Raw genomic sequence first — 12,494 nt, 5'->3', positions numbered from 1 at the left:
ACTGCAGTTTGCCTGATGCTCAGCTTCGATAGTATCTACCGCAATAAGGCTGATGTTCGGCTTCAATAGAGTATACCACAGTAAGGCTGATTTTCGGCTTCAATAGTGTATACCACAGTAAGGCTGATTTTCGGCTTCAATATTGTCTACCGCAGTAAGGCTGATGTTCGGCTTAAATATAGTATACCGCATTAAGGCTAATGTTCGGCTTCAATAGTATCTACCGCAGTAAGGCTGATGATCGGCTTCAATTGTGTCTTCAGCAGTAAGGTACATATTCTGCTTTAAATGTATCCACTATAGTAGGGCGAATGTTCGATTTCAAATGTGTCTAACGCAGTAAGGCTGACGCTCGGCTTTAATAGGTCTACCGCACGTAAATTAATATAGGTTATTTAGCTATACATGAAGATCATTTTGTGCAATATTTATTAAAAACTATAAGAATAAAGTAATTCAATTTGCAAGAATCTTCGAAACAATTCCTGAAGAAGACGCATGGTAAAGTGTAGTTTCTGCTTCACCTCATGCACATCTAAAATTTAAGAATTTACTACAAATGTGTGATGTGTTAATTGCATTTTATTGTTATAACAATAATAGTGAACAATACAATATAAACTCCAGGGTTGAACAATTCACAAAATCATATCGCTAAGGCCGAACAGACACTTCAACTAGAGACACACAACACAACCAGACAACATAAACATCATAACATATTAATTAACAAATGTTGAGGTTACCGCCTTGGAAAGCAACACAACTGCTCAATGAAAGTTAAAACTAGTAAATGCAAGTGCAATCTCGAACTTGTCCCAACATTTACTTACAAATAACTTCAAAATTAAAGGTTGAAGGTTAATCGCAGCCAGCATCATCTTGAAGATGACAATAAATAAAGTAAAATGAATGATGTAAAACAATATAGTTCAGTTCAATTACTCAATGACTAGATACATTACATGCTAACGGATCGTGAGCAACAGTACTCAATCCGCAGGTGTATGATACATTCATGCAATGAGAGCTATCCTGGTAATATTTAACATAGTTAAACGGATCGTGAGCAACAGTACTAAATCTGCTGATGTATGATACATTCGTTCAATGAGAGCTATCCAGTTAATGTTTAATATAGTTAATATTTCAGTTGATATTTTTTTTTAGTTTATTTATTACTCAACATGCTGTTTAGATGTCTTCAAATTGGAAATAACTTTTGTATCAACGTTTCTTACCCAGTTTAATACAGCTGACAAATCACACCGGCGTCCTCGCTGTGCGTGCAGTCATTTGTACCAATAGCTGTGTGGTTACAGTCAACAATACTCTGTTCCCTTCCGGAACAGCTGACGTCATCGAGTTGAATTGGTAAGCTGGATGATCCTCCACCAAAATACGCACCTGATTTTGCGACCGCCCCGGACCTATGATATAATGATAAACCAATCAAAAATCATTACATTTACTTTTTATAACTTCAAGATGATAATGATCTAATGAACGTTAAGTAATTACAATACATGAGTATATTTTAGCTTCATTTTCCAAATCTCCAAACTTACCTAGCAAACAGATAAACACAAACAATTGTTAAGAGTAAAATCGAATATTATATTTCATTTTAACTCTTTGAGATACATACGGAGGCATTAAGGAAAAGAAATCCAACAATGCTTAAGAAAACAGTGAATACTTTTTGTAAAAATTTACAGAAACAAGCTCAGTAGCAAAAAGTTTAAACATAAACGGTTTAATGGCAATGTTTAAATGCCAAAGACATAGAACACAAAAACAAAAAATCACAAACAAGAAACATGGAAGAACAGCAGGTATACTTGATCCAATTATTAAAGATAAATTAACCCTTAAATGGGTGGTAAAATATTCATAATATATATTATTTCAGAATCTCATTCCGTTTTCATTGCAATTTTTGAATGACGCTAAGCATAGAGTTAATTTACTATGACCTTAAAAAGATCATGATCGAATACAACAGCAAGAAATGAGTGAACGGTCACAAATCTGACCTTCTTGACTAAACAGTTCGTAATTTTTTCTCTGAACGTTATACGTGTTTTGGCCTGGGAAAGATAGAGAATTACCTTGTAAACAAAGAAGTACGCATGGAAAATTTGCAAAAACAGCACGAGTGCGTTTTAACTGATTAAACAGGTACGAACAATAGAAATCAGTCTTCATATTTTGTTTTTCTTTAATCATCTCTGTTGTGTTCATCTTCAGTGCCGTTACCTTTTAAATCCGAGCATATGACAAACAACCATAGCATCATCGTTGTCGAAGCTGTCATCACATACTGTTCCCCACTGGTCGTTGAGGAAAACCTCCACACGGCCTTTGTAATATGATGCATTTGAACTTCCAGAGAGACGTATCTTTCCATCTGTATGGGGAAGAATTAATACATCTAATTGACCCCAAACAGACGAAGCAAGCGCCTAATCAGAAAAAAACAACAACACATAACTACATAAATACATTTCTAAATTTGTTTCTAAATCTCGAAAATGCTTTGTGCCATAAAAACTACTTTAAATAAAGTTTTTTTTAATCATTTCAAACAATTACTTTTAAAGCTGTGGTCATGCCAGGCAATGCACTTGTATTTCATCAACATAGTTAATAAAATGGCACTAGCATAACAAAACTAGTTGTATGAATTCTTTATAATCGACTTAAGGAATACATCGACTCTTGTAATTAATCGTTCCTCATTTTAAATGATGATTTTGGAGTTAATATATTGCCAGTGTATAGTTGCCGTCATTTTTGTATTATAATTTGTCGTTAACAACTGACGGGAACTAACAAATAAACCAATCAGAACCTATTCAACATTAGTTAAATTTAACTATTTAGATGGCATCATATTACTTAAGGTACAAATGACACCGGCATCTTCGGTGTGACCGCAGTTGTTTGTCCCGAATTCACGATGACTGCAGTCAAAAATTGAATGTTCAGATCCATCGCATCCTAGATCGTCCAAGATGATAGGACTTGAAGAATATCCGCTTCCAAAATAGGCACTGCCCATCGCCACCCCACCATTCCTGAAAGAATTAGTCGTTACTAGAAGAATAACACGTTTCTTTTTTATTTAAATATGTGAGAATATGACAGAAAACCTTTCATTTTGACAAAAAGGCGTTAAAAACACAATTGCAATTGTGCAAGTTAGGGTTGAATATAAGAGACTCAATGGAAACACATATATGTTAGCTCCGTTGTTGCAGTTTGTTTATAATAATAAAAAAAACTAACATTATATAACCAATTTGAAAAAAAGTGAGTGATGTAAAATCTAACTTAATTTCCACATGAACGGTGTCTTAAGCTGTTATTTGCTAAAAAGCATGTTTATACTTTCCAAAGCCCAGCATTGAACAGACAACATTTGCATCCGTATCATCGAAGCTGTCATCACAAATTGTGCCCCACTGGCCGTTGAGGAAAACCTCAACTCGTCCTTGGTTGGTAGCATTGGAACCCGCCAAACGAACTATTATAAATGTTTACAAGTAAACATGAATTGATATGTGTCAGTTATTGGTTGTAGTTTACTATTATTTGTTTTTTCTAAAATGTTTGAGGTTCATGGTATAAAATTAGATTTCTTTCCCAGTGGTTTCCCCATGTCTGTGTAAAATAGAATGTCACTAATAAAGAAAATCACCTTGACACAAATTGCATTTAGCAACTGATATATTCAACATTGTTTGCTAAATGTCGCCATGAGTCCAAAGTATATGTCATTAAGCTTTGCTCGGAATCACAATAAGGATACGAAAGCCCTGGTAGCAGGAATGGGGTAGATGTAATCGAGCATTGGCAATAGAAGTACTTACAAAGTGTACAATATATCGCATGTAACACAAATTAATCCAAATTCAATAAATACTTTTAGAAAAATGTTGTTATCGTTGTTAATACTTTAATACCTTTTCGACCACACTTATGTATGTTTGAAAAAAATGAGCAATCAATCAGGTATACATCGTGCCAAAAGTACTCATGTCAATATTTAAGGATTGATTCTTATTTTTTGTGCGTTCATGCAGTATGAACGCTCGGCTGCGATTTTGCATATGCATAAACCGCGCTAGCGGTTTTTGGAAATATGCAAAATTGCGGCCGAGCGTTCATACAGCATAAACGCATAAAAACAAGAATCAATACTTATATTTACATTTTCCCTTTTGTTTGGCAATTTGTTTTGACCTAATAGTGTTTGAGAACAAGTATTCAATTACAACAAAGGGGAACAAAACGTGTAGAGCGAATGTAAATGGTAAGAGCACTTGTCGCCCTTGGTGTTTTAGCTCGGCGTTCTTTTTATCCTCCGCATAATAAATAGTCCATAAGTAATTTGCGAAAGAAATAATCAATTATTTTTTTAATCATTTGGTAGTTTCTGTTAAATATGTGGAGTTAATAATGATTTGATGATGTTGTAATATGTAAATTTTAATCAAGAGAACTTTAGATACATTTTAACTCCTGTTTTACATATGCATGACCCATGTGAGTGGACATAACGAATGTGGTCATGGTGATTTAATGGATAACTTCCAGTTCAAGGTAGTTATAACGTAATTTGTTTGTTGTCTTTTAACTTTTGCAAAGATATTGAAGTGTTGTTATGTGCTAGTCTTCTCGAATTGTCAATTGTCAATATTAAGACGTTTGTTCGAACTCGCCAAAATACATGACACTTTGACAGTCTCCAATCATTTCATGTATTTAATGTACGAAGATATCGCCTAATTCTATCGTAGAAAGAGATTTATTGTCTGAATCCGATAATGGAGCATACATTTGTCCTAGAAAGAAATCGCCGAACTCAGAATCATCAGTCATGTTTGTTTTGACAGTTGTGTCAGACGAACCGTAGTAAAAACCGCGTCAATTTTAATTTGTTTTTATTATTTGTTCAATGCGTATTCTTTTGTTATCAAATGCAAAATCAAGCATTTTTCAAATGATATTTCTAGAAAATAATGTCTTTCAGTTAAATTCTTCGTAAAACATCAAAAGAAGCATGTAAACAAGCCGGCATTCAACAGAACATGTGCCCTGCTATATTTATCAACAAAGTAGATCTTAGTAAGATCACTACGCGCGGTGGTTCACCAGCGCCAAATCAGAGTGTTGCTTTCTTGCCAAACTCCGCCAACATAGGTCACGAAAGGTCGACCGGTTCATGCAAAATGAACTCAATTTTTATCGTTCAGAAAATCAATGTAAATATTTAGCACTGAGCAAACGATTATATATTCAATATTTTTGTTGAATATTTCTGGTCAACATCAACATTTTTGTTTCAATCTTATATAAAATTATCTTTGCCTGTAGCTAAATTATATACGTTCAAAGGATACAGACGGCAAATGAAAAAAAATATCTGTGTTTTTATTAAGTGACAACATGACAAATCTGTTGAAGAATTATAATTGTAGATATCAACAAACGGCTATTAAAATGTTTAAGTTACAACCGTACAGCTATAATAATATATTCATATACATATATATATAATATGTATAATGGTCACCAAGCCGGACAAGTGCGTTTTCTCCGGGGTCTCCGGTTTCCCCCACGACACACTACCACATTCGCGCAACATCGAGCCAACGAGAGTGACTTAGTAAAAATTAATATAACTTTCTTAACAACCGTTGTAAAATAAATAAAGTTTAAACTTTAATAAGAAACCTTTTGCGTAGCAGTTGAAGCTGTTACAAATGTTTGTCTGCTCATTCGTTCCGGCACAAGTTCGCCCGAGTACAGATGGCGTTGGATTATTGCAATTCCGATGACGACGTTGGACTCCTCCACCACAGGAAGCGCTGCATGTTGACCAACGTTCCCAACTTGACCATCCACCATCTGCAACAAAAACGTCTCTAGGTACATTAGCTACTGAAGTTCTTGCCTGACTAGTAGTTTTGTAAAATACTGTTTTGAAAGCTGTTATATAAACGTCTAAAATGTACTGCTTTTTCTGTATGCTAACTCGAGCTGGGGGTGTCGATGGTGATCATTTTCGTTTATGACTACTTTCAGCAAGGTAGCTGTTATTTTATATGAGATGCTGTTTGTTCTTTGGATCTTCTTCCATAATGTTTTGACAACAATAACATTTGTAACGAATGTCGCGTGCTGAAAACACGGCACAATATACGAACTGCGCAAATGAATTTCATCTTCTATATCAGATAAAGTCATTTAAAGTGTAGTTATGTCATTAATATTGGCCACGTGTGTGAGATAACTTGACAACGATTGGGGTATTGGCAACGTTGGTACGATTTGGCCATTGTTTTTGAATTAATGATGAAGATTTATTTGTATTCAGTACTTAATTTAACGCATAATTATGTCATGAACGTAATTATAACAAATTATGACCTCATCCTACCGAATATGACGTTACGATTTAAAAGAAAGGAAAATTCATTTCAATTGCAGGGTTTTGGTTTTTATTCTTCCTCGATATAATCTAAGCAGCATTCTACTTAAAATCATTAATTGAATGATCGGATGTATCTTAGGTTAAACATTTTTCGAGCTACTTCATTTCTGCAATGCATGTAGCGCGGGAGACGGCATTGCATGGTAGTATTCGGCATCACTAGAGCACGTAAACAGGTTGGTCGTTTTTGCTTTTTTCATTCGATAAAACATATGATCGAATTAATCTGGCACTCGTCATTATAGAATACACATTTGATTAAACTCGTGTAAGAAATATGTTAGAAAGCACACTAAAGGCTCGCTTATATATACTAGTTGAATAAATTTCGATATGGCATGACGACTCGTGACAAATTCTACGATTTTCAAATGCAATACCTTGTCTCTGGTTAAGTATAGCCATCACGTGTGTTTTGTATTACAGACGTGCGATATAACAATGCTCTTGTCCTTCAAAATGATGTTTACTTTAAAGGTAAACTTTTCTTGATATAGATATGTTGACTTTAAAGGTGTTTTGTCTTTGCTTACTCGAAAAAAACATATTTTCTGCAAAACAAAAAACTAATTTGCCCCATCTCACACAAATCTATTTGGTTTGCTTTACAAGCCATATGCAGAACATTGACATAGGTTAATATCACTGTTTTTATAGACTTGGTCAATGTGTTACGTTCTTGTCAACCCGACGTAAGTTTTTTTATTGTGTCGCTAGTACACACAGCTATAATCATTGCGAATCAAACTGTTAACCTTACTTGTGACAGGACAAGGACTGTTATTGCATATTGAGGTCAGTTCCGAGCTTCCGTCACAGTATCGTCCTAGAAGTGATGGTGCTGGGTTATTGCAATGCCGTTGCCGGCGCTTGGTTCCTCCTCCACAAGAAACAGTGCACGCTTTCCAACTTTCCCATGACGACCAAACTCCGTCTGTTAAAATTGTGATTGTGTGCCATGCTTAATTTTTTAACAATGTCAAGTATATGTTTACTTTATTTTTATTCGTGTAAAATATTTATATTCGCAAATAAACGGTTATCGAAATATCTTCAAAACCCTCTTTGAGTCTACCGATACAGATTAATAAAAACTGCATACATATAGATATTTTAATAAATAATTAATCGGAATAGGAAAAACGCCAAAGGGTCACTCAAATAACTAATAGTTCAAGATAATATCAAAACAAGTATACATTTATACGACTTGTAAGTGTCAACAACTGTTTCCAGTTATTATCGATCTAAATTAACTCTTACATCCAGTACACAAGTAGATTACACAGGAAAACTGAAAAATCAATAACTAATAATAATACTAGTAATGAACTACATATAGTTTCCAGCATAGCGTTTATTATATACCTGCACATGCTGGCATATTACACACACGATAATTGGATGGTTCGCCGAAGCAATGGTTCCCAGTGTACGCTGGTGCAGGATTGGTACAACTCCTAATTCTCTTCTGAATTCCCACATCACATGTAGCCGAGCACGACCCCCACACACCCCAACCACTCCATCCACCATTTACTGTCACACGGTGGAATAACGAAACAATGATTGTACGGTGAATATTAGCTATACTTAAGACAGACATACAGTAAATTATTGGGAATTGCACTTATAACTATAATTTAAAAGAATTATGAGAAATATATATGATATGATATGAATACGCCTTATACAACGACAAAAAGATCAGACATGCTTTCTTACCCGGACAAGGAGTCAATGTGCACACGCCTGTCTCACTATTATTTCCCTGGCAAGGTAAACCAAACCGCGGTACAGGGTTGGTGCACGTGCGCACGTGATGACGCGTCCCGGTACCGCAAGTGACGTCACATCCGTTCCATGTGCCCCACTCGGACCAGCCACCATCACCTTAAATAAACGATACCGTAGGCACGTGGAATTTGTCGATTTATGAAGGAGATTCGGTTTTAATATGCATCCTTTTCAACCATAGAGCTATTAGAAAAACATTATGTTTGTCAATTATCACACAAACTTGCTTTACTAGGCATACGGTAACAGTTTTTAATACTATTAGTTTTAAGTCATTCTACAAGCAACATGCACTATAACTAAAAGGACAATTCATGTATGACCAACAGGCAAACATTGGTTATAACTGGCACATCCAATATAATTTGACTATGCGAGTTTCGTTTCTTGTCGCAAGTACTAGTAATTGTCATGATTTAAACATATTTTGCTTTTGAAAGAAACACACAAAGTATGCAAACATATACAATATCAAAATATAGGATTGGACTGGAAGATGGTAAACAACTTATAAAAGCCTTCACCTTTAACAAAGTCATTGTCATTAGCAGTAAAGCTCACAGTGATCTTTGTTTTTTTTTGAGAATACTAAACGAAATAGGTCGATAGATAGTTTTATTTTGCCAAAGGGTTTATAACATGAACAATCAGAACATGTAAAGTAAATATATCACATGCATGTGTATATTGATGATCCATGACATACTCATGGATTGAAATTGCAACAGTAAATCACATATAATGACGTTTGATATTAACAATGATTCTATATTTAGACCATACTTATGATGTCTGAAAGACTTACGAGAGGAACAAAAGCCGCAGAATCTCCTGCAAGCATGTGCTTTTGTTGCATCGGAACAGATGTTAAATTGTTCATTATACCGGGCACAATCGATGTCAGAATTGTCCGTACACGTTTCTGAAAGAAAACCAGAACAGATTGTCCAAATAAAAGGTAGATAATTAAGCTTTAAATGTTTATGTGTTATTTCCTTTTATTTTGCTTTTGTATGTTCCTTGCTCATAGTTAATGTAGGGTAGGGCAACGTTCTCGAATAATATAACTGTTTTACACTATTTACGTTTTAGATCAAATTTTAGAGTTAGGCCAGAATTACAATTTGGTTTGTTTATCCTTACCCGACCAGCATATTATTTCGGAAGGCATACAGGTTTTCCTAAAGTTTGTATTTAGTCATGATAAACGTAAAATATCCACTGGAGATGTTTAAAATGACTCAGGGTCGGAGTTATTTTTGAAAGTTTCTTTATGCCTTTTTCTATCGACCATGATAGTCATAAATGTTAATTAATTTAACGTAGATTTGATCTGACGGAATAACCAGCATATTGTTTCATGGTGTATATTTCAGTCAGTCTACGTTTCCACCAAGACTTACTTGTTAAACTTGTGTCAGTAGTTAAATATAACATTTACTTTGTGTTTGCGTTTTTGTGTGGACTAACGACAATCGAGGATTTTCTTTGAAAATTTCGTCCATTAATTTAACATAGATCGATTTTTTGACAAATGCACAAGCAAACACCAAATAAGTAAGAGTCCAATGTTCACGATCTACAGAAAACAGAGCGGGCCACCTCGGCCAGCACCCTATCATATACTTGGTCAGAATAGATTATAAAAAACATTTGTTAATAAAGGACGTTCTACAATACATTATTGTTCGATTGTCATTTTAAACCTAGCAACTGAAATATTAACATTATAGGTGTTACCATTGCATCGATCAAAGCCACAGTAGCCCTTGCAGTTGTGATGCGCCCACACATAGAACGTCGGGTCCGTACACAAGGTGCCGCTGTCATACTCGTGGCAATTGTCCAGTGCGTCAATGCATTCAGAGATGTTTGGAACTGTGTAAACATTACTCGTACAAATAATGAAGAAACACAGTTAAGTTTTACTTTAGATACTTTTTTTTTGGTTATGTGTTATATGTTGAAGGTCATGTATTGCAAGGGAGCGGCAGCGACTTTTAAGTAATCGTTCCAATTCCAGCTAATCTATCATGGCAAAATAAATAAATCTACTAAGTCATATAAGTATATTAACGACATACATGACATGTAACTCTGGACTCTGATTAAATGTATAGCAAGCGATGAAAACTATACAAAAGACCTTACAGGATCATACGTAATGTAAAACTGATTATAAACGCTGGTGTTGTTGTGTTGTCACTTTAATTTATTGCATTAAATAGTGTGTACAAGAAGTTATTTTTGTATGTAAGAGAAAAATATTCAAATTGTAAATATTTGCAAGTAACGTTATTGACATACCAGGGATTTCACAGAACCCACAAAACCGGGCGCAGTTCCTCGTCAACCATGGCTCATATACCTGGTTGTGACATGCATCCAGTCCGTACGATAGGCAGTCAATTTTGTTTTCGCATGTTCCTAGTTTTGATATAATATTATTGAACACGATGTCTGTGTATAAAACCAAGAAGTTAACAATATTGTGCCTCAGATTTCCTAATTATGCTTATCTAAAATAGCTTTCTTCTACATCTGTCGTAGGGTGTAGCATCTTTTGACAAAAGGATTAAGCAAGAAGTACATGATGACATAAGGATCAGATTGTTTTGGGGCAAAATCTTACCTTTGCACGATAATGATAAAGAATAAATCGCTAAAATTAAATGCAATGGAATTCTGCCGACCATAAGGAAGGTGTTTGTGTAATTTACGTAAGATAAGAGCCATCAGTAGTTGAAAAATATTGTCCTTTACACGCTTTCACTTTTTCACTTGAGTGTACCGTTAACATTTCGTGTATGTACGTAAACAGGCATGTCTCACCAAACATTTTCGTTTCAAAATGACATCGATGCGAACTTGTCTTATCAAATAGTAACACAAGTGCGTTTATGTTGCGATTCATGGAAGTAAAAAATAATCAGATAATTTTTTTCCACAAGTCGCACAACGTCGTCACTTTGCCGGCAACAGTTATCATAAATATATACTAAGGGAAATCAGTTCTTACACGAAATGCCCTTTCAAACACAGACTATTTATGTCATGAGTTGTAAATTACTATCATTATTAATGCATTATTATGTTCTACTCATTTGACTTCAATGACATAAATACCGTATGTTTTGTGTTCAGATAAAATTAATGCACTTTTTTAACTTCGGAATCTGTGACCACGTAGCTTATTATTAAAAAAAAGTTAATAAAGGCTAGTATTTTTTTTAATCTGTACACAAATCGTATGCTTTTTTGTTTTTATTATTTAAGTCAATGTAATTTAGGTACTCATGGCGGAGAAGATTAATAGCCGAGCATGAACGAAAGACGGGGGCAATAGCCGGAAATCAATGTATTTTAGGTACTAAGGGCGGAGGAGGAGGGGATATAGCCGAACATTAACGCAATGAGTGGGAAATAGCCGGAACTCAATGTATTTTAGGCACTCATGGATGAGGAGGGGGTAGAGCCAAACCTGAACGCGAGGAGAGGACAATAGCCGGAAATCAATGTATTTTATGTACTCATGGAGGAGGAGATATAGCCGAACATAAAGACGAAGAGTGATAAATAGCCGGAAATCAATGTATTTAAGGTACTCAGAGAGGAGGAGGGGGTATAGTCGAACATGAAGGCAAGAGATTAAAATAGCCGGATATCAATGTGTTTAGGTATTCAGGGAGGAGGATGGGTATAGCCGAACATGAAGACGAAGAGAGATAAATAGCAGGAACTCAATGTATTTAAGGTACTTAGGAAGGAGGAGGGGGTTTAGACGAACATGAAGACAAGGAGAGGGCAATAGCCGGCAATCAATGTATTTAAGATACTCATGGAGGAGGATAGGGTAATGCCAAACCTAAATGCGGGGTGAGGACAATAGCCGGAAATAGATTTATTTAAGGTACTCGTGGAGGAGGAGGTATAGCCAAACATGAAGACAAGGAGGGGGCAAAAGCCGGAAATCAATGTATTTTAGGTACTCACCGAGAGGAGGAATAGCCGAAAATGAAGACAAGGAGGGGGCAAAAGCAGGATATCAATGTATTTTCGGTACTCATGGAGGAGGAGGTATAGCCGAACTTGAAGACAAGGAGGTGGCAAAAGCCGGAAATCAATGTATTATAGGTACTCATGGCGGAGAAGATATAGCCGAGCATGAAGACAAGAGTGGGAAAAAGCCGAAAAT

At 35.4% G+C, this 12,494-nt stretch overlaps 1 protein-coding gene across 1 annotated transcript; it reads right to left on the bottom strand.

The window, feature by feature from the left end:
• Window positions 1-412: 412 nt before the first annotated feature.
• LOC128224082 (neurotrypsin-like) lies at window positions 413-11,054 on the bottom strand. Its single transcript, XM_052933733.1, has 12 exons — window positions 10,607-11,054; window positions 10,040-10,177; window positions 9,105-9,221; window positions 8,228-8,395; window positions 7,871-8,041; window positions 7,263-7,436; window positions 5,743-5,916; window positions 3,394-3,529; window positions 2,902-3,080; window positions 2,260-2,410; window positions 1,242-1,430; window positions 413-535 (listed from the first exon to the last, which is right to left on the bottom strand). Exons 5-11 carry the CDS (start codon window positions 7,884-7,886, stop codon window positions 1,247-1,249), a joined length of 1,014 nt encoding a protein of 337 aa, XP_052789693.1. The 5' UTR covers window positions 7,887-8,041; window positions 8,228-8,395; window positions 9,105-9,221; window positions 10,040-10,177; window positions 10,607-11,054; the 3' UTR covers window positions 413-535; window positions 1,242-1,246.
• Window positions 11,055-12,494: the final 1,440 nt, after the last annotated feature.

Source organism: Mya arenaria, chromosome 17, assembly GCF_026914265.1.
Source record: "Mya arenaria isolate MELC-2E11 chromosome 17, ASM2691426v1".
Taxonomy (NCBI): domain Eukaryota; kingdom Metazoa; phylum Mollusca; class Bivalvia; order Myida; family Myidae; genus Mya; species Mya arenaria.
This window is presented reverse-complemented; position numbering and strand designations above follow the sequence as displayed.

Excerpts from the sequence above, each read along its gene's own strand:
- LOC128224082 (XM_052933733.1), bottom strand. Across the intron at positions 2,411-2,901 it reads CGGTGTCATTTGTACCTTAA|ATGGAAAGATACGTCTCTCT; the intron begins GTAATATGATGC and ends TTCCCCATACAG. Across the intron at positions 1,431-2,259 it reads CATATGCTCGGATTTAAAAG|GTCCGGGGCGGTCGCAAAAT; the intron begins GTAACGGCACTG and ends ATTATATCATAG.